At 38.3% G+C, this 23,428-nt stretch overlaps 1 protein-coding gene across 4 annotated transcripts in view; it reads left to right on the top strand.

Annotated features, from left to right (window-relative positions):
* The window catches only part of LOC131167892 (transportin MOS14), a 148,831-nt gene that overhangs the window by 51,502 nt on the left and 73,901 nt on the right, over positions 1 to 23,428 (top strand). For all 4 annotated transcript variants that reach the window (XR_009140175.1, XM_058126952.1, XM_058126951.1 and 1 more), the window contains exon 10: positions 22,907 to 23,030. Coding sequence is in view for 3 of the 4 variants with exons in the window: in XM_058126952.1 (XP_057982935.1) it covers positions 22,907 to 23,030 (124 nt within the window). In the remaining variant the exon portion in view is untranslated. The remainder of the gene's footprint in view (positions 1 to 22,906; positions 23,031 to 23,428) is intronic.

Below are 23,428 nucleotides of genomic sequence, written 5' to 3'. Positions count from 1 at the left end.
GATATGAAAACAAAAATAAAAGCCAAATAGATTTTTTCTTAACTAGGGAGGTAGATTGTTTATCATGTAAGGATTGTAAAGCTATCCCAAGTGAAGGCTTAATTACACAACATAGAGTTTTAGTATTAAATATATGTATTAAAAAATGGAAAAAAAAAAAAGATAAATAAACCAATATAAGAGAACTAGGTGGTGGAATCTAAAGGAAGAAAATATAATAAAATTTAAAGATAAAATGATCAAAAATAGTGATTGAACTATAGAAGATGGTATAGATACAAATACTCTTTGAAGTAGGGTAGCTAACTCTATTAAAAAATAGCATTTACCATCTCTTGACCTAAGACCATCTTGATTTTTATAATTCTATTTCCTACTTACAACACTATCTTTTAAGTTTTTGTCTACAATAATTCTTACCCCATTTTTATGTTTTTCTTTTCTGGTGTACCAAAGTTTAAATCTTGATTTATCAATTTCTTTAACTTTCTTCCCCACGCACTTAGTTTGTTGAAGGTAGATTATATTAATTTTTCTTCTAATCGTCGTGTCTACAATTTCCATGCTTTTGTAAGTGTCCCTATATTCCAAGTTGCTTATCTAATCTTAGTTTCTTGAATTAACGTCTTTTCCCACCCATATCTAGAATGATGCGGGAACCCTCACATATTTGACAACGTACTCGGGCATTGACACGGCGCCTTGCTTCAGGGCGACGACCTAGCCTACCCTCGCCCACTTTTTTCTACACCTAGTGGTGTAAGTGCATGCGTTGCTCGTAGAGACGCCTCAACAAATATTCGGTAAGGATCGATATCATAGTGATTTGACAAATTTCACGCTGGCTATCAGTTACGTAATGCAACCCTCATCTTTTACTTGGGCTTGGGACCGGCTGTGTGTGAAAAGAGTATGACATTAAGTGCATCACAGGCGGAGTTATAACTCTAAAACATACTAATGATGTTAAATTACCAAATAACCATTAACAGAGAATAAAACAAAAAAAAATAAATTTAAATATGAGAAGCCAACTGAAGAAGCTACTTATATTAATTAGTAATGCCCCTTCCTCATCCCTTTCCATCAAAATTAATAGAACACTTGAAGCTAGCTAGTTCATATTTTCTTCATTGTTGGGGGCATGGAATCTTTGGAATGCTCTTTTCTCAAATTTTGGTGGTATATGGGTAGCTCTGGAAAATGTGTATGAATTCTTACTTGTGAGATATGAGGGTATTGGAAGAGTAGATGAGGGAGGGCTCTTTGGTGTTATGGTGTATTGATATTTTGGATGCTGTGGCTTAGAGAAATGCAAGGATATTTTTGGCTCAGTTGACTTCTCGTTTGCAGCTGTGGGATGGTTTTAAATTTTTTGCCTTTTTTTTTGAGCAGTATTTTGAACTTTTGGCGGGATGTCACTGTCTGATCTACAAAGGGATTGGAAGGCAGCTCTACTGTAATTAGCTATTTTGAGGAGGATGCCTTATCCTGGTTTTTTTTTTTTTTTGGGTAGTTTTGTTAGTTATTAATGGAATTTTGTTTTCTCAAGGGAGCGGGGGGAAGAACTAGGTAGTTTACGTTCACCTTTTTTCACTTTCTCCAAACGAAATTCCTCTTCTCCAGGAACACACAGCATAAACCCATCCATAACCTGATAACTTATTATATCCTTAACATCATCTTGGGAAGTATAAACACCTAAACCTTCAAGCAGGCTTATTGACATGTGGGAAACATCTCCAACCAAATTAGAAGGCTATTTACAATGCCTCTATTGTTTGCGATTTGTAAATAATGAGCCACCATTGCATGCAAAATCACCATCAAAGTCATTGCCATTCTCAGACTCATCATCCCATTTCTTTTTTTCCCCTCCGTGGAACCTCTCTCACTCTCCGATGCACCTGCTTCACATGCACCGATAATTTTTCCCATCAACTTCCTCCTGCCCAGTCACACTTTTATAGAGCTCTTCCTCACCGGTACTAGGTTTCTCCTCAGCATGATATCCCACATAAAAATGGTTCTGACTCTCTTGACCTTTAACCTTCACAACACGAACACTATAATTTTGCAAGTTCAACTCAGAATGAACATCCGAATCAATAGTGTTACCTGGTCCTAACAGCTTTAATAACTTGATAAGCAATCTCTTCTATGGAGCTATTCCTCTAATCTTGAAGTGTTTCACTTGAAAGATTACCTCTTGCCTTATGAGAGAAGACTGAATGGTAATCTTTCCCGTTATCCACTCGTGAACATCAGTATTAGCTGAATATGAAAACATTTCTTCCACTAATCCTTGATTTTTGCTCTTCCTGCGAAGAGAACTTCTTTCTGGTCTAACCTGAGACCTTTAACTTGCCTTAATTGTGTGATACCCTCCTAAATGGGTCACAACGCTTCTCCATATGGCCCAAATCTATTATAATTTTTAACATGCCCCTCCCTCTTCCTTCAAGCCCATGATTCAGCATCTTTATTCATAAGCCCATTACTTTTACTTATATGCCAATAATAATCTGTCACTATTTATAGGCTTGACAGCCTGTCTTGACCCAATCCCTATTGACCCTATTATTACCCAGACTGAGGTCCATTACTCTGTAGCTCATCCACTATCTTCTTCTTCTTCAATGTCTTGTTCATGGGAAAGCCTATATCTACCTCACAGAGAGCTGCCACTGCCATTCCGTTGGTTCAATCACATTGAGCCGCTGTTACAGCACTGCACAAGCTGACAACATTGACACATTTGGTTTTCCCTTACTCACTCCCCACATTCAATTGCATCAAGCCACCATCTACTCTCCATATTATATGTTGACTATGAATCAAATTCCAATCCAAAATTGATATCAGGGGAACCATGAAATAAACCCCTATCCTTGCCAATCAAATCCCCAGAACAAACATGGAACATCACTTCCCATTTACCTTTAAAACCACATGAAGAAACTTACCTACAGGAGTAGGTTGAACCATCAGCCTATAATGGATCCTTCCAAATTCCCTTCTCCCATGAAAATGCTCTAAATGAGTGAAAACAGAGGGTAATTGTTCAAAAATCCATCTAGAAACCAATAATGAGGCCGTAACTCATTGATACCTTCTCAGAATCTGACCCCACAGCTGACCAACCCCTTATTCCTATTCTCTCTAATTACAGCTTGATGCTCTTGTCTAAGATCTAGACAGATATCTAGAAATTTGTCTCCATTATGATCATTTACAACCTTCATGATAGAGAGACAAAGGGTATACAAGGGAGGAGAGAGGAGCAGATGAGACCATCAAGCTCTAGGTCCACAGCTAAGAGTTCTATCTACTTGCATTTCCTTTTTTTCTTTTTGGTATCTATTGTTAATCAACTCACATTGTTTTATACTTTGAGATGTTGTATGCCTTTTCCTGGAATTAACTCCTATTCATCATGACAAATAGGGGAATTGAAGGCGCAAATAATTAAGGACCTAATTTATTGCCCAAAAAAGGCCTTTAGTTGTGTGGCATGGTTCTAAATTTAGTACTATTTCTCTTATAGGCCCCTTGTGGTTGGGTCAGAATAAATTTTTTTGGGAAACTGTTTTCATATCTTCTATTGTTTGGTAACATAAATAAGCAATATATTTCATTGATATGCTTGAGACTAAGGAAGAGATCAAGATACACAGACCTACTTAGAGCAAGAAATAATGTTGCAACCAAGCAGCAAACACCCTTCTTTGATATTCTTCTTTCGCTTTGAGTAATAACAATCATTTTCTTTTAGTTCTTCCTCCATCCTTTCTTTCTTCAAAACCATCTTTCATCTAAGGTTAGACAACAACATCCTCAAAGGAAGAAATTAATCTTCTTTCCATAAAAAAGTAAAGAAAACTTATTTTTTTTCAAAAATTAATTTCGTCAATCCAATGAAACTGATCGATAATGTTTAAAATATTTTTTAGCTAAAGAAACTTAAACCATGAAAGGTAAGTTGGAACAATAATATTCCCATTAGACAGCATGTTTCTCATCAATGCTAATTTTGAATGTGACATTTCAGTGAGTCTATAAATATTTTTTTTTTTTAGCAATATGTATCATCTTGCACACTTGAAAAATTTTTAGCTTGAATGTTGGTTAGGTGAGAAGTTTCATTGAAGTTTGTCATGTCTCCTTTGAATATGCTTTATTTATGATAACTCATAAAATATGCTGCGGATTTATCGCATTGGAGTTGAATATTAAAGTCTCCCATGTCAGATCTTGTCATTCATTACGTGCACACATGCACACAACACATGCTTGCACACATACACATGCATGGACATTTCATATGCGGACTCCCCATGATTTTTGAATGGCTTTATTGAGAATGCTTGAAGATCCTGCTGCAAATCCTCATGTGATTTGAAGGTCTCTCATTTTTCTTTAGTTGGCTGTGTTACTCTTCTTCAATTTGGTACACCTCTTTATGCTTTGTCCATTTTTAAAGTTTCTATAGGAATGGGTAGGACTATTGAGAGATCATGAGTGATTTTCTTTGGTCTGGGATTGGGGAGCAGAAAGATCATTTGGGAGGTGGCGTGTAGGTCTAAAAGGGATGGGTGTTGGGTTGAGGGAATTGATGTCTAAAAACACTGCCTTGAGGAGTAAACGGTTATGGAGGTTTACTTAAGAGCAAAACTCAGTTTGGCATAAAGTGATTAAAATTAAATTGAGCTTACCAGAAAATAGCTGGGATAAAAATGTGGTTTTATATAATATTTTTGGGAGTTATTGGCATTTTTTTTTTATATCTCAGCTTTACCCATGTTTTATTCCTAATACAAAATTTTGGGCAGGTATTGTGCTTCACATTCGTTTCTGGAAAGACCCTTGGGTTGGGCACTTGGCTCTTTTCATGTTTTTTCCTTGTTCGTGTTATCTTTCTTTTTTACATGATTGGGTTCTCTCATGTAGCTTAAATAGAGGCGAGAGATGAAGCAGAAACCACCATTGATTCTGGCAAGTGAATCTAGTTAATAAAAATGCTGTGGAATTTTTTTCAGTAGTTTCCTACAGTAGAAAGTAAGATGAGAGAGGCTGAAGCATGTTACTTGTACCAGAAATCTATTGTTTCTTGGTGTAAACCAAGATCTTCAGGAATGTTCTGAGTTGTTGTCCCACTATAGAAAGTTACGGGAATCTTTCATTCATGTTAAGTTAATGTCTTCGCAATTATTAAACCTGAAAAGGAAGTGTTTAATTTGGTTTTTTTGTATGATGGTTCTGTTCGTTGTTGAAGTTTGCAGGAGGTTGCACTTCTTACCTCTTTTTGGATGTAAGGGAACTTCAATGGTTCCTTAACAGAATGGACGAGTCATGGTCTTAACATTGTCCATTAGACTAGGGTTTGTGGGCACACTGTTAGTGAATGAAGTAGTTTTTTTTTTTCAGTGTTAAATTGCTGTTCAACAATAGGGCTCGTTTCTTTTACCTGAAAAAAATGAAGGGAAGAGTAGTGAATCATTCTGTTAAAAAGTACCAAATGGAAGAGAAGCGGCAGGATGTGTAATTTTTGGCGAGTTTTGAGAGATGTGTCTGTTGGTGGGGAAAAGGAGATGAGGAGAAATCAAGGGCAAGTTTTTCTTTTGTCGGGGTTGTGGCTCAAGGAATATCAGAAACTGTGACAAATCAAGGATGGTCTTTTAACTTCTATCTTTTGTTGACACTTTGTGCAAACTTCCAGTAAAGGATTTCTGACCCCGGTGAGGGTACAATTCGATTTTGTGGTTGCGAGATTTCAGGGGAGAAATCGGGGGAGTAGTTAAGATGTGAAGGGGAGGATTGTTGACAGGAAGGATGTGAAGGGAATTTAAACTATTGGAGATTTGGGCTTTCAATTTTTGGGTCCATTTGAAATGTGTATGAGCCATGCACTGCATAACATAAATTAAGGGAGTTGGGTGAGCATAAGATGAATGGACACAAAATCTGGGCTGAGAAAGGGCGGGATTGGCTTGAACTAAGTAATAAGGTTTGGCTTGAAGGAAGTTAGTGAGTCAAGAATTAACGATGCAGATAGGATGGGTATTTTATTGGATGGAGGGCCAGGCAGTCTATGTGATAAGGTTGGGTAATTTAAGTCAAAATGTGTTAGATAATCTTGAGGAAGGGTCAGGAGATGTAGCTTATGGCTCTTGCCTGAAGCTGAGCCGAGCAGGAGCTGATGCAGAGCTGGAGATGTGAATCTGGAAATTAAAAAGAAAAAAATTGGGGGTTCAGGGTTATGAAGAGGGGCTGATTCAGAAACTGGGGAAAATCATGGAATACAGTGACGCTACTAGGCCTAAGGAAATTTTGGATGATGTTGATGGGAGGACATCCTGGTTTACATTGCATACAGAATACTGTTGCAGTTCAGTAAGCTTTGTCTTTGTTGTTGATTGCTTTGAAAAATTAGATATCCATAAGGAGGTTTTAGAGGATGACCTGGAGAGTAAGTGAAAATGGTGAGGGTCTTTTATTATATCAATTGATGGCAGAAAAAGGGATAGATGTTGTGGATGAGTATTTAAGTTCTCTGAAAATTATTGTGGGGTTTACTATAAGGCATATTGTCTGTGGAAGATTGTGTTTTGTTTGAGCAGGAGGAAGTTGGGAGATGATGGACCTAGAAGTTCCTCAGAAGCACAGGTTGGTGTTTGCCATTTAAAGAATATTATAACTGATTAAAATATCTAATGGAGGGATGTTTGACCTTTATTTCTTATTTGGAATGTTGTCCAATTGCTGTCTCTATTGTTTCCTGACCCTGAAATTGATGTGGGCGAGGCTAAAGACTGAATCGAACAAGGAAGACAAAGGGGACTTAAATTCTCAAAAAGGTATTTTATCCATTGCAAATATGCTGGATTTTTTTTTTTTGGATAGCAAAAGAAAATTTTATTAATAGGAGAAGAGGGAGAATGAGATGTCTCCCAAAAAAAATCTGGAACAAACCAAAAAAGCAATGAAAAACTGCACAAAAAATAAAAATCAACAAGCCAGCACATTCCTTCTATGCCTTTGAATCTTCTGGAAGCTATTCCCCAGCACATTCCTCCTATCTCTTTGAATCTTCTGGTAACTATTCCCCCTGAAAAATATAAAACCAATGCACCACAATGATGCCATGTACTGAATTTTATCTCATACCAGCACCAATTTAATTTCTTCTCAGAGAACATTCGTGCATTATGCTCCATCCATATTCCCCATAAAACTGCAAATTTGCACACCTCCATACAGCTGCCCTATCCTTCCGAAAGAAATGGGTAATAAGTCATGCAGGACATACCCAACTCTCTGCCATAATACTAAAAAGCTTATTCCAAATCCTCCATGCAAAATCACTGTGTAAAAGGAGATGAGAAGCTGTCTGGGAGTTCTTGAAATAGAGCAACCATACATCAGGAGAGAGTGCCTTCAAAAGAATCCTGATTTGAAGCAAGTTATTGGTATTTATTTGACTAGGCACAGTCAACCAAGTGATAGCCTTAATTTCTGGGGGAGCTTTGGCCTTCCAAATATTATGATAGAGTGGATATGAAGAGTTAGAATTGACCAAGAATTGGAAAAAGGATTCGCAAGATACGTCCGACTGATCCAAGGACCTAGAATGAACATCCTCCCTCAAGAAAGATTACTTCCATTCAGTAAAAATAACAAAGAAGACAGCTCCACCATCTCCCTGTTGTTAAGAGGTCTCTTGGAGATACTTGAAAATTGAAGGATCTGAGTAGTTCTAACAAAGAAAGATATGGCTCTATTTTGCTCAGCACTGAAATGAAAGAGGCAAGGGAAATAAGTGGGAAAAGCAGTGTTCCCCAGCCAAGGGTTTTTCTAGAAACGGAGACGAGAGCCCCTCCCAATGAAGGTTGTCAGAGTCGGGATTCTATGTAGGATCGTTGGACGGGTCTGCAGGATCGGGTTGTAGAATCGGATCGAGAATCATAAGATTCTACTTTCAGTGTGAAAAAATATTTAAAATAAATGTATATGGAATTTTATGACAATTCTTAAGACTATAGCTTAATTAATAAGTCAATTAATTGGCTTAATTAAAAGTCAATTAATAAGCTTAATTAAAAAATATTTAAAATAAATGTATATGGAATTTTATGACAATTCTTAAGACTAATAAGTCAATTAATAGGCTTAATTAATAAGTCAATTAATAAGCTTAATTAAAAAATATTTAAAATAAATGTATTAAGACTATAAGCTTAATATGCACAGCTGCAAAAAGAAGAGGAAGAAAGGAGTCGATAGAGAGAAGAGTGCTGACTCTGCTGGCTGCTGAGGTGTTCGATAAAGAGAAGAGGACTGAAGAAAGGAGTTGACCACCAAAGAACAATCAGAACTTACTGCTGACAGAAGCGTCGACTGTTATGTGCTGAACTACACATTGAAGCCTTACAGGAGTAGCCAACTAGAGTAAAGGAGAGTCAGAGAGAGACAAGAGCGTTCGAAGGGTTCGCTGGTTGCTGCCTTGCTGCTGATCGAAGTATTGGACGCCTCAGCTGTTCAACAGAGCTGCTGTCGAGTGCTGAACTACACATTGAATACAAACAGGACTGTTACAGCTTTACAGGAGTAGTCGACTAGAGTAGAAGAGAGTCAGAGGGAGACGAGAGTGCTCGAAGGGTTCACTGGTTGCTGCCTTGCTGCTGATCGAAGAATTGAACACCGAAGCTGTTGAACAAAGCTTCTGGGAGCTATTTTGCCCTAGATTTCAATATTTTGGGCTTAATGTAAAAACTTTAGGCCCTTATTTTTGTTGGGGCTTAATGTAATGTTTTGGTGAAGATGTATGCTTTTGGACTCTTTCCTCTGTACAACCCATCCATTGTGTGAGGTAACAACGACTGCTAGCTTGTAACTAGTTCAAAAGAACTCTTGTTGGTTCGTGTGCTCATTTGGGCGTTGAAACAGAACTGAGCCACATCTAGTAGCTGCAACCAATTCTTCTGATTGGTCGTGATGAAGTGGTATTTGTACTCCTGTTGTAGCTCGTTGAATCTCTATGTTTGTCCATCTGCCTATGGGTGGTAGCTTGAGGAGATATGAAGCTGTGATTTAAGGATATTAAATTTTTTTTCTAGAAGTTTCTTGTGAATCTTGAATCTCAGTCACTAATAATAACATAGGGAATGTCAGTAGAACGCCATAAATTATGCCTTGTTAATAGCTATTATCTAGGCTGTATATACTTTCATAAATAGGGGAGGAGATTTAGGTTACCATGTATAGCTCCCTAAAATCACTCTATGTAAATTAGCTGGCTTACCATATATAGCTTCCTAAAATCAATCTGTGTAATTAGCATGTACGGATTTAAGTTTCCTTGTATAACTGGTAGTCTTGCCTATGTAATGAAGGACCTTCTCAAAAGAGAGGACAATTCGAGCCATTCTGTTATGGTATCAGAGCCATTCTCTAAGAAATCTCAGTCCTAGTTTTCTCAGTCATACCCTCAGTACTTATGGAGAAGTCAGATAATGTTTGTGTCAGATTCACTGGCAAAAATTATGCTGTTTGGGAGTTTCAGTTGGAGACCTTTCTCAAGGGTAAAGAGCTGTGGGGACATAGATGGCCGCAGCGAAGGGGGATCTACCGCGTAAGGGTCTGTGGCCGACAAGGCAGCTTGGGATGACAAGATAATCAAATCATGCCCTGGATTCTTGGTTCTATGGAGACACATCTGATTCTTTCTTTGTGTCCTCATAGGTCTGCAAAGGCAATGTGGAATTATCTCAAGCAAGCCTATAACCAAGACAAAAATGCTAGGCGCTTCCAACTTGAGTTGGCCATTGCTAACTATACTCAAGGATATCTATCAGTTCAAGACTGCTACTCTGGTTTTCTGATTTGTGGAATGATTATTCCGGCCTTGTTATAGCCAGAGTCTCTGCAGAAGGATTGGAGGACAGTACAACACGTACACAAAACCACCCAAAGAGACCAATTTGTAATGAAATTGAGGCCTGACTTTGAATGTATTCTTGCCTCTCTAGTAAATAGAGATCCTGTTCCTACTTTGGAGGCCTGTTTTGGAGAACTCTTGCGTGAGGAGCAACGCCTTAATACTCAGAATATTATGGAGCAGTCTCGTGTCGCTTCTAATACTGTCTCAGTTGCCTATGCTGCTCATGGCAAGGGGAAGGGTCATGGCATGAGCACCACACAGTGCTATACTTGCAAGAAATATGGCCATATTGCCCCTAACTGTCCTACGAAATTTTGTAATTACTGCAAGCAGCCAGGGCACATTATTAAAAACTGTACTATTCGTCCTTCACGCTGCAGCAAGGTCTATCGTGCTGTTACCGGTGACTAGCAGCCAGCTATGCCTGCTGCAACTTCTGCTGTTGCTTTACAGCCTCCAACACCTTTTCTAACTCGAGAAACGGTGCAAGAAATGATTGTGAGTGCATTTTCAGCATTGGGTCTTCAAGGTACTGGTTCGTCATCTCCCTTTTGGATCTTAGACTCTGGTGCTTTTAATCATATCACTAATTCTCTTCATGGTTTAAGTAATGTTAGAGAATATTGTGGCTCTTCACATATTCAAACAGCCAATGGTAATGCTCTATCCATTGTGGCAGTTGGTGACGTATCTTCTTCCTTTAAGGATTTTCTTGTATCACCTAATCTTTATGTGAATTGAGTTTTTGTTGGCCGAATTGTGGACCAAAATTATGATGTACATTTAACTCATGGTGGTTGTGTTGTGCAGGATCAGATGTCAGGGCAGTTGATAGCAAAGGGGCCTAAGCATGGACGTCTCTTTTCTCTACAACTACGTGTTCCACGAAGCTTACCTTCTTTCTCTGTACCATCTTTACTTTGTAATAAGCCTAAAGTGTCAAATGAAGTCTAGTATAAGCGCCTTGGTCATCCTAATTCTAGGGTTCTATCTTATTTGTTGAAATCTGGTCTATTGAATAATAAAGAGCATTCTTCTTCCACTATGTTTCTTGATTGTGCAACTTGTAAACTTGGCAAAAGTAAGAATTTACTCTTTCCTTCTGAAGGAAGTAGAGCCACCCACAGTTTTGAGATCATTCATAGTGATGTCTGGGGTATTAGTCTTGTTATTTCTCATGCCCAATAAAAATTTTTTGTGACATTTATCGATGACCACAGTAGATATACATGGGTGTGTTTCTTGCGGCACAAATTAGAAGTTTTTCATATGTTCAAACTGTTCTTAGCTCTTGTTAACACTCAATTTTCAGCTGCTGTTAAAATTCTTCGGTCTAACTCAGGTGGGGAATATATGTCTCATGAGTTCCAATCTTTCTTGCAATCTAAAGGTATTATCTCTTAATGTTCTTGTCCATATACTCCACAAAAAAATGGAGTAGCTAAACGAAAGAATCGTCATCTTTTAGATGTTGTTCGGACCATGCTCATTCAGTCTTCGGTTCCTGCCATGGTCTTAAATTTCCATGAAATTGTCGAAATTTCCGATTTCCGTCACCCTTGATATCGAAATGGCAGTCGATTTCTGTCGAAATCTCAACGAATCATTCGAAATTTATCGAAACCTCGAAATTTTAGCGAAATTTGTCAAAATTTTAACTATGCAATGAAATTTTGTCGAAATTCAAACGAGAGATTCAAGAGTGAAGTGAAATTTCTCTTTTAATTTATTTTATTGAAACAAAAGGTTATCACAAGTGCTTTTGAAATTATATGAAAAAATAAACTTATAGTAATATTTTATTTAACCATTCATGTCTAAATTATCAATATTTGTATAATAAATAATTTTAAATGATTTATGAATTTCGTTTGCATTAACTGAATATGTTTAATGTACATTATTATGTTTGATACACATACTATTTTACTACTTTTCCGCTTCATACAAAACATAGATGCATTTAATTTGTAATATATTAGTCTTAAAACTTATATTATTATGTTTTTAACCATTTATAAAGTTTCACAAATAATTTCATGCTTTACTACTAGTTTCCGTTATTTTTTCAAATTGAAATCGAAATCGAAATTTCCGTCGAAATTTCCATACTTTTGGAGCTTCAAAATTTGAGTCGAAATCGAAATTTAAGACCTTGGTTCCTGCTGCGTTTTGGGTAGAAGCACTTACCACAACAACCTTTCTTATAAATAGACTTCCTTCCCAACTTTTGGATTTCGAGTCTCCATATTTTAGGCTTTATCATCACAATCCTACCTATACAAATCTTCACATTTTTAGATGTGTATGCTTTATGCATCTTCCCCCACTGGACAGAAACAAGCTTTCTGCCCAATCCATCCGTTGTGCCCTCTTGGGATATAGTGTCTCACAAGGATTATTTATGCTATGATCCAAACTCTAATTGGGCTCGTGTTTCAAGGAATGTGCTCTTTTTTGAAAATCAATGGTTCTTTCCTATGTCTTCCTCATCGGAGTCTTCCATTGCTTTCTTGCCTTCTTTTGATGACACTTTTAGTGCTCCTAGTACTCATGTTCAAAGGTGGTATACCAGTGGAGACCTCCAGTGCTGCCCCCTTCTGCTCCTGTCTTGCCATCTGCTCCTTTGTGCTGCTCCTGTAGAGTGTCTGTTCCTCCTGACCATTATGGATTCCTGTCAAGTAAGGCAGGTATTACTACTTATGCACTGTCTGCCACTCTATCTTCTATTGCTATTCCTACTGGTTACTCACAGGCAGTCAAAGAGAAATGCCGGCAGCAGGCCATGTAGGAGAAACTATGTGCTCTTGAGGCTAATAAGACTTGGGAAGTGGTGAACTGTCCTGTAGGTGTGACTGCACTTGGATGTAAGTGAGTCTATTCTATTAAAGTTAAGTCTGATGGTAGTTTGGATAGGTATAAAGCCTGCTCAGTAGCTCTTGGAAATAATCAAGAATATGGAGTAAATTATGAGGAAACTTTTGCTCCGGTGGCCAAAATGAGCACCATCCGCACAGTTTTGGCTATTGCCGCTTCTCAAAATAGGGGTTTGCACCAAATGGATGAGAAGAACTCCTTTCTTCACAAGGATCTCAATGAAGATGTTTATATGCGTCTTCTTACAGGTTTACTTTCCACCCCTACTTCAGCAGTGTGCAAGTTGCTTTGCTCCTTGTATGGTCTCAAACAGGCGCCTCGTGCATGGTGTGAGAAATTTACTTCTACCCTACTCAAGTTTGCTTTTCTCAAAAGCAAGTATTATGTGTCTTTGTTTCTTCGCAAAACTGAGATTGGTGCTATCATTCTCTTGGTGTATGTTGATGACATACTCATCACGAGTACTGATTCAGTTTTGATTTTCCAATTAAAGCAGTATTTACAGGACTCTTTTCACATGAAGGATCTGGGATCTCTTATGTATTTTCTTGGTCTAGAAGTTACTGCTGGTACACATGGTATTTTTCTGTTACAGCACAAGTATGCCCAGGATTTAGTGGCTGCTGCTGGTCTCCAGGACTTTACCCCTCTTTATACTCCCATGGAACTTAATCTCAAGTTGTGCAAAGAAGAGGGTGACTTGTTATCTGACCCTGTAGCCTATTGTACGCTGGTTGGCAGCTTGGTCTATCTTACAATTACTAGACCTGATATTTCTTATGCAGCCCAATAGGTTAGTCAGTTCATGGCTTCTCCTTGGCACCTTCATATGGCTGCAGTTTGACAAATCATTCGCTATGTCCATGGCACAGCTTTGCAGGGACTTTCCTGTTCTGCTGGTACTTCACTTGATCTTGTAGCATATAGTGATGTTGATTATGCCAGGAGTAGTGACACTCGATGTTCTACTACGGGTTGGTGTATGTTTCTTGGTCCGACTCTTATTTCTTGGAAAAGCAAGAAACAAGACCGTGTTTCTAAGTCCTCTACTGAGTCTAAATATAGGGCCATGTCCCAAGCTTGCGCTGAGATACATTGGCTCTGAGGGCTATTGGCTGAACTTGGCTCCTCTCCAGGTGGCCCTACTTCTATTCATGCGGATAATACTAGTACCATTAACATTTCAGCCGATCTCATCTTCTGTGAACGCACTAAACATATCGAGGTTGATTGCCACTTCATCCGTGAGGCGTTTGAAGCTCAGACTCTCTCACTTCCTCGTGTTTAGCACTCTTCGAGTGGCAGATATTTTCACTAAGGCTCTCACAGGGCAACGGCATAATTTTCTTACAAACAAATTGATGCTTATGGATAACTCGCATCAATTTGAGAGGGGGGGGGGGTGTCAATAGAAGGCCATACATTATGCCTTGTTAATAGCTATTAATCTAGGTTGTATATACTTTCATAAATAGGAGAGGAGATTTAGCTTACCATGTATAGCTTCCTAAAATCACTCTATGTAAATTAGTTGGCTTACCATATATAGCTTCCTAAAATCATTTTGTGTAATTAGCATGTACAGATTTTAGTTTCCTTGTATAACTGGCAGGCTTGCCTATATAATGAAAGACCTTCTAAAAAGAGAGGACAATTCGAACCATTCTGTTAGAGAACACCCCAATACTTCATAATATATTTGAAAAATAATTGTGCTGTCTTGGGGTACAAACGACACCCTGTAATGTTTATTTTGAGAGTAGATTCTTGACGGCCAAGATGGTTTGGCATATATATCAAAAAGAGGCAACAATACTGAAAGCATTAGAGAAAAAGTGGCGATGATGGAGAGTCTTGTTTCAAGCAATCTAGGAGTTTTCGTCAATGATTGTGTTAGGGAAAAGGGATTTTAAGGTCCCAAGGTTTATACTCGTTGGAAGATTGCGCAGATGGTTGCGGATATGAAAAAATTATTCGAAGAAAAAAAGAGCACTCTGCTGAGGTAATTCCAAAGATTTTAAATAGGAATGTAGGAGTGTTAGTTATTATGGAAGACATAAATGCTAAGAAAAAATGAGGAATTCTTATGATGGGGTTAGCAAAGGAAAGGAGCTATTGAAATGGGGGAATTCATTAGATAGTGGAAGCGATGGTCTAAGTGAGTTTTATTGTGGTGGGGGTTAACTATTGGATGAAATTAAAGAACAATATGGTTTTGTTTACAACTCCAGTGATGGTTTAGGGGACTGATCATTTGGACACCCATCACTTTTGAAAGGATTGGAGGGGTTCTCTTTTTTTTTTTTTTAAATGGAGATTTGGTTAATGTGCTGCAGCACAAGGCAATATTTTACAAGCACCTAGGAGATTTTAGGGAAGGATTTTGATGCTCAAGATCTCATGGATAAATTGGATTTAAAGTTTATGATCCTAGGGAAAATGAAGTGGGTCTTGATAGGTGTAAAAACAAAGCTTAAAAGGTGAAAGGGAGTTAGCTAAAAATGGTCAAAGGTAGTTAGCTAACTTGAATAGTTTGGTGAACTTCTCCTTTTTCATTTTAACCTCTCTTTCTTTATCTAATATACCTTCTTTTATTATTAAAAAAAAATGTGTTGTCTCCTTTGCTAAATAGTACCTTGGTGCGGCTATGAAAGTACTGTACTTCGAAAACCTGTCTATTACCTCAATTGTAGACTATGTTTCTTCGAATCTTGGGAGGCTGGTGATGAAGTCAAGGGAGATACTCTCCTATGGTGTCGATGGTACTTGAAGAGGCTCCAACAACCCTTTAATGTTCTCCCAGTCCACCTTCTTTTGTTGGCATCCCGTAATACCTCTGCTCCAGCAATGCCAAAGTGTGATCTCATCTTGGATGACCTACCTACATGGTGTCTTGATACTCTCTTAGCAGTGTCTCTCTTAAATGTCCAATTTGAGGTTCAAAGAGCTAGTTACAATGTGTCATTAGCATTCCGTCCTCTAACCAGTATTGGTGCGCTTTGCCCTATTTCGAAAGCTTGTTAAGGTTTTGGGCAGCTGAATCTTCAGCTAGGTTCTCCTTAATGCACTCCCGCATTGTCGTAATCTTACTTACAGTCAAGTGAGTTGTAAGGCCCCAAGCTCGGCTTTCTGGCTTAGTGCATCTGTGACTTGGCTCATTTGCTTTGCCTTCTACTCAAATAAGAAATTAAACTCTTCCAGGAATTCTCGGCAGTGGGTTTGCTAAAGTTATAACTGTGGTTGTGTAATGAAGTGACTAACAATTAGTTATTTTTTGTCATCTCAAACTTTGATCCACGTAGGTAGTGTCGCTAGTCGTGAAGGCAATGTATGAACAGTAGCATTTCCTTCTTTTGAGCTATGTTCTTTTGCTTTACTTCATTAAGCTTTCGATTCTCATACACAACAAAATGCTCATCCTATAACAAGATTCCCCCAAGGGCATAGTTTGATGCAACTGTCTGTACCTCGAAAGGTTTTATGATGTTGAGAAGAGGAAGTACTAGATCTCGATAATGGCTCCCTTTTTGAAATAGTTGGCAGGATGAAAGCGAAAACTTAAGTTCTTCACTCTCATTGGGATATTCCAATCTTGAATAGTTCTCACCTTCCATATTCATTCGGATATGACATTACTCGATCATATGACCAAGGAATTTGATGCTCCTTAAACCAAAAGAGAACTTCTCTCTCTTCACATAAAGATTGTTCTCCTTTTAGCCCGTCAAACATCTTTTGTAGATGCTCTCTATGTTCGTCCATGGTGTAGTTGTTAACTACAATATCATCCAAGTGTACCATGACAAACTTGTTAAGGTCATGCCTAGTCCATCAACATGCAAAATGTAGCTAGTGCATTCGTTAACTCAAGGGGCATCATCAAGAATTCATATGCCCCATATTGTGTCACACAAGGCATCTTCAGTACATCCCCATCTACTATCCTCACTTGATGGTGGCCTGATTGTAAGTCAAGTTTGGTGAAGTATTTTGCATGAATTAGTTGATCGAGCAATCGACACTCATCCTCAGAGTTTCTCCTCATCCTTTTCATCCTCTAGCACCCTCTTTGCAATGGAAGCTTTTAAGGTATTGAGTGATGACTTGTGAGGGCAATTAGCAACTCTTTAAGAGCCTCAACATAAGAAACATGTCATCTTATCCTTACCACTGGGTGTGTTGAACTTTTGAGATGATGAAACATCTTTTGAACTTGTTGCCTTGGTGTTGGCTCTGCCACTTTGGGGTTTCCCTTATTGAAGGACTTTTTGCTATTTCCACCCATGCCATTCATTGGATGTTGTGGAACTCTCTCCAACTTAGTTAGTTAAGCATTCTGTGGTAGTCTGTGCAGTAGGCTAGTATTGAACTCGCTGTTGATGAAGTTTTGCCTTTGCTCATGGGTTCAAATCCTTAAGAAAATAGACAATTTGCCTTTGTCGACCTGCCCCATTTATCCAACATCAAAGTAGAGGACTGTTTCTCATACTCCTTGATTGAACTAGTGTGCCGAAGATCTTGTAGTTTCCGTCAAGCATTGTACTCAACATTCTTAGAAAAAATTGGGCCTTGAGCTCTCTCTTCAAGTTTGCCCAGCAATCAATTTGACAACATACATTCTCAATTTCATTGTTCTTTGTTCGCCACCACAACTTAGCATCACCACTCAAGTAAATTGTTTCCATGGATGCATTCACTTGCTCCAAATTGGTTCTCATAACACAAAAGCTTTGCTCCATGTCAAGTAAAATGTTCATTAACTCCTTAGCTTCACGAGCACCCCTATATATTTCGGGTTCTGAAACCTTTGTGTTTTTGCACTCCACGGTATTAGAGTTTCCCATTGCAAGAACCATTAGGTTCATCTTTGTAGTCAGATCTACCATCTGGGCCTCTAAAGTTTCTACCATTGTGTGGAGGTCCTTTGACATCTCAACCATCAAACCCGATGAGTATTTTTGTGATCCCTCCAATGGATCAACATGTTCAACAACTTTGGTCATCTCCACAGCCACATTGTTGGCCGTCTTAGCCTGCGCCTTTAGCACTTTAATTCTCTTGGTATTAATTGGCATGGCCTCCTACTAATGCTTCAATGATCCCACTACAAAGGCAACCCGATTCACGTAGTAGTTAACTAAGCTCTAATGCCAACTATCATAGACCTAACACTTCACACCTTGTGAAGGGCTGTGCGGCACTAGCTAAAAAGCCAAAGATTACCATGGTTTACCATGAGCACATTCACAACTGTTGAATGAAAAGTAAGCAGAAGTAGTAAGCAATTCTTGAAGGCAAATGGCAAGGAAGCGGTAAACATTTAAGCAACCCAATTCATTAACAACACCTCGGTAAGCAACATGTGTTTAGCAAGGGACCCAAGTAGGCTAGAGTCGTATACAAAATGCTAGTGAGTTTTATAGGACTGATGAAACATTCACCTTGCCCTAAAGATCTTTATATGCTATTTTAGCTTTGGCACTATGAAACATCAAAATGTCTGAGGAGTCATACTCCACTTTACACAAGTGGATGAACATATTTGCATGAGTTAGGGGTAGCACTAGTAGAAAGTGATATAAGGGAGGGGTAGTTAGATGGTTTAAGCATTTGAAACAAAGACCAAGTAGTGCTCCAGTGAGGAGGAGTGAGCTAGTTATTGTAAATGGTAGTAGAAGAGATAGGGGTAGAACTAAAATAATTGCGAATGAGGTTGTGTGAAAGGATTTTGCAGGTCTTGAGTTGATGGAAATGCGCTTGGTCGCATGATTGGTGGCAAAGGATTCATATAACTGATCCCATTTAGTGGGATTTAGGGCTTGTTATTGTTGGTTGTTGTTGTTGTGTAATGCACTTGACTTTGTTCAAAGTGAGCTTTGGTCTTTTTGCTTGGGCAAAAGATTTATTCATCAAATGTTATATGCAAATACCCTCAGAAAAATGGAGTAACTAAATGGAAAAATAGACATTTACTTGACACGACATAGTATTTACTATTCCATATGTTTGTTCTTAAAACTTTTTGGATTGATGCTGAGCTTGTTTTCCACATAAAAGGATTCGCTCGAGTGTTTTAGGGGGACAAATTCCTTTTTTGTACCTAGAAACATCCATGTTCTCTGTTGTGCCTCGTGTCATAGGGTGCACATGTTTTTTTTAATGTTGTGTATACTCATCAACTCATCAAAACAAGTTTTATCCTTGTGTTGTTAAAGTTTTCTTTGTTAGATAGTTGAGAATTTAGAAAGGATATAGATGTAATGATCCCCACACTCGTAAGAAATATGCTAGTGTAGAAGTTGTGTTTTTTGAGGAGACGCCTTGTTATGAATCTCATCCAAAAGCAACCCTCCATCACAATCAAACTCACTAAGGTCTGTCATTTTTTGAATGGTTCCCTTGTTTCTTTAACTCCTTTCCTTTACTAGCTCTATCACTGAATACATCCTTCTTCAAGGATGTAGATCTTCCACAATTCTTAACTCTCTCTTAATAACTTTGGCACTTACTAGAGTTTTCTCTCATCTTCATATGACTTACGCATTTCCTGAACCATCAAACCTGCCTTTCGTAGACCATAAATCATATGGCACTTAAATTTGTCAAAATTGAAACCGAAATAAACGTATGCCCCCCCCCCCTCTGAAAAGGCAAAACCAACATAATCCCTATTATTCTTCTCTACACCAGCTTCTAATCACTCTACAAAACTAGAATCATCAACCAACCCAAAAACTGTTATTTTATTATCTTTGTTGCCACGATTTGCTTCAAAACCAAACTAATAACATCTTTAATTTGCTCCTAAACTTGATCTATTTCACACACGTCTTGGAGATCTAGAGAAAGGATTTGGCCTTTGTTAACAGAGGGTTGAAAATCTAGCTTCCCTATGGTTAGGCATTTGTGCCTGCCCTGTAACAAGTTCCAACAAGGAAATGTCCATGTCACCATTTTCCAAATAATGGGCTTGTTTAAAATAATGGCCCTTCTACAAAAAACCCAAAAAAGAGAACCTTCCTTTGGATCCCAATGAATGGCTTTGATTCATTCTTACCAAAATTTGGGCTTGTTTAGTTAAATGGCCCAACTTGGTTAAAGAAGGAACTCCACCTTTTTCAATTACTTGGGCAAGGTCAAAAATGAGGAGCAAACAGTGTGACCTAATTTTCTTAGCCTCCTCTTCCCCAAAAGCAACCCTAGTTGCCTTTGCTAGTATTGTCGAACTTTTAGAACCCTAGATACCTTTATATTGTGCATGTTCAATTCTGATCGAGTTGCAGTGGTTTTTGTTAATGAAGCCCTAGATTCCTTCAGTTGCAGCTGACGCCCCATCAGAGATAGAACTTTTCATTCCCAACCACCGGATCCTCATTTGCCTGATTGGACTCTGCTTCCACAACCTTTGTCTTCACCTTTCCTCCCTCCCATCTTCACTTGTCTTCGTGATCTAAGAGCTGAGGTGTGACTTTGCCTATGCCGCTGAATTCGTGACGAAATTCTTTAGCTTCTTGTAGAAGTTGCGGAATGCCTTTTACGCCACTAGGGATAAAATCTAGTGCTGCACAATACTCATATGAACACTTCAATAACCTATTTCAATCTTATTGAAAACTGATGATCTGTCAATAAACTAGATGATTGCCTCTTTAGATAATCTTACTGTGTGTTACAAGAAGTATTAATTCTCGATTACAAACAAAAAAGAAATCTTCCCTACCTTATCCAATCTCAAATTGAAGGTCTTTTTTTTGATGTAAATTCATCACGAGAGAGGTTAGGAAGTTAGAAGGTGATGGATAGGAGGGAGGGAGCTTGGAGGATATGGTTAGAAGGTTATGGATGACGAAGCTATGGTTAGAAGGTGTTGGATGGCGAAGCTTTGCAAGTGTTTTCTATGATTTGGAAATCGTGAAGGTTGGCTGTTCTAGAAGGCAATAAAGATGGAGGTGAGGTTTGCGATTATCAAGCCCTCTTTTGAGATTGAGGTATGGTCGTGAAAGGGAAAAGAGATGCTTTTGGTTGGCGAAGCTATAGTTAGAAGTTGATGGATGGAGAAGCTTTGCGAGTGTTTTCTGTGATATGGAAATCATGGAGGTTGGCTGTTCTAGAAGGAAATAAAGATGGAGTTGAGGGTTGCGATCATCAAGACCTCTCTGGAGATTGAGGTGTGGTGGTGAAAGGGAAGAAAGATGCTGTAGGCGTGGGCGAAGCTATGTTTAGAAGGTGATGAATGGCGACGCTTTGCGAGTGTTTTCTAAGATTTGGAAATCATGGTGGTTGGTTGTTCTAGAAGGCAATAAAGATGGAGGTGAGGGTTGCGATCATCAAGCCTTCTCTGGAGATTGAGGTATATGGTGGTGAAAGGGAAGACAGATGCTGTAGGTGTGGTGGTGTGGTTAAGATGAACAAGGCTATGCTTCCGAAGTCAACAATAGACGTAGTTAATCAGTTGAAACTGTCTGAGAAGAAAGCTAGGGTTCAGATAAAGAATGCTAGACTTTCGAAGATTGCAATTGCTAGCCAGTTGGATTTGTCTAAGAAGGTTGCTAGGCTCCCAATAGAGGATATGCTCTTCTTAGAAGTTGCTAGGGCTGCACTCAAGGAAAGGATGCAAAGTGACATGGGTCGGGAGATGAGTTTCTAGTTTTGGTTCTTGCCCAACTAATTTATAATTAGGGTTTCTTTTCTTCTTCTTCTTTTTTTTTTTTTAAATAAATAATTTGGGCCATTTAGTTGAGAAAGTCCAATATTTAGGTGATTTGAGATGGGGCTCTAATGAGGAGTGTAAAGCGGGGTCCTCATTCCTTGGGTTCTAATCAAAAGGTAATTGGCGAAAGTCAAGATGCTGGACGGGGGATCAGGGAACTAGATAAGTCAATGCTCAATTTCAAGAACGAGAAGGACTAGATTTTGGTCCTTAAGAGCTTAGGAAATGAGCAGTGAAAGGAGGAAGTTAGATTTCATGCCTAGTTTCCAGCTCTCCAAACTTTGAATCATCTGATCGAACTTTGGAACATACCCAAAATTTTAATAGCTTAGAGCTAGAATTAGATTGTGGTATTAAAAATGTAACAAGCCTAGAGAAGAGTTCAAATAATGGGCAGTTAAGATGTAAAAATCAAGGAGCAATTATGGGGGAGATTGATGACATCTCATGTCGGGATTTTGATAGGTTTGAGTGTAGTAAATTACATGCTTGCCGTGTTTGATGAGAAGAGAGAAAATTCAAGTGCGATAGGGACAAAGCCTTTTTAGGAGAGACTCTAGAGTAGAACTTAGCATAGTGGAAGACTCTCTTACAAAGAGGGAGGTTCGGTGTAGCAACGGGGAAAGTAAAGAAAGGGAGATTAAGAATGGGGGGATTTTTTTGATTCAAAAAGTGATTTTTTGAGTGAAGTTGCTTGTGGTGGGGGGTACTTATTGGATGAGATTTGAAAACAATATGGGTACGTTCTAATTCTTGAGACGAAGTGGTGGATTTGTCTTATGTTCATCTTGCCCTATTGGAAGGTTCAGAGGGAGTGTCTATTTTTGAAAATGATGGTTTGATCAACGATTTACAGTGTAGGTATGGTTTAAAATCGAGTGATATTAGAGGAAATGAGGTTCGCTTGGATGGTGATAGAAATCATAAGTTGAAGGGGCAATGGGAATTAGCGAATTTGAAGAACTCGGTAGATTATGAATTTATGATAGTAAGGGTCTAAAAAGGGGTTTTCTTGGTTTTGTTTATCAAGTTTCATGGTGTAATCTTTGGTTTTTTTTTTTGTTTTTTCTTTCTTTCTTTTTTATTTTTTCGTTGGACTCCTTGTCCTCATATGCTGTACCTTTTTTTCTCCCTATCTTATGTACTTTCTATTATAATAATTTTTTTTTCCTTGTTAGCTGCTTTAAAAATTTATACAGATTGCATAACACAAACACACACCTCGTGCTTGCTTTATGTGGTTTTTCTGAAGTTAAATCAATCTTGCTGTATGAGGTTGGGATATTTTTATTTCTAAATAGTGCATCAGATTAGGAAGTTTGTTCTATAGCATCAAACTCAAAGTAGATAACTTTGAGCATGTTTCTTTTTCTTTATAGGTGTAGTGTTGCAAGCTATATTCTTGGACTTGGTATTGACAGTGGGAAAGACAGGGAAAATGGGGAAGACATTTTTTTATCTGTCTTCTCAGCATTGCTTGATGCTCTTCTATTGCGTGCTCAGGTTCTTCTCAGCCTATACAGCTCATCCTCTGTAGAAGTAAATCTACCTTGTTTCTGAGTTGCTTTGTGATTGTTTTGCTGCGATTGATTCCCAGAAACTACCCATTAATATCTTTATAAATTAATCCCCTTGAGGTAAATAGTTCTGATTTTTCACGATCTTTAAGTGGATAATACCATATTTTGATGTTAATGTTATGTAGTTCATGTCTGTAAATTTTTGTTGCTGGCAGTAATTTTATTATAATACCTACATGTTTAAAGGGTTGAGATGCATTCAGTTTTCATAGTTACATTTGCAGAAGGCATGATCACAGACATTGAAGACGAGAGAGACTTGAATCTTATTGTTTTTTTAAGTTGACTGGGCAGTGGGTTGGTTCACCATTAGTGTTTCAT

The sequence above is a fragment of the Malania oleifera genome, chromosome 11 (assembly GCF_029873635.1).
Source record: "Malania oleifera isolate guangnan ecotype guangnan chromosome 11, ASM2987363v1, whole genome shotgun sequence".
Taxonomy (NCBI): domain Eukaryota; kingdom Viridiplantae; phylum Streptophyta; class Magnoliopsida; order Santalales; family Ximeniaceae; genus Malania; species Malania oleifera.
This window is presented reverse-complemented; position numbering and strand designations above follow the sequence as displayed.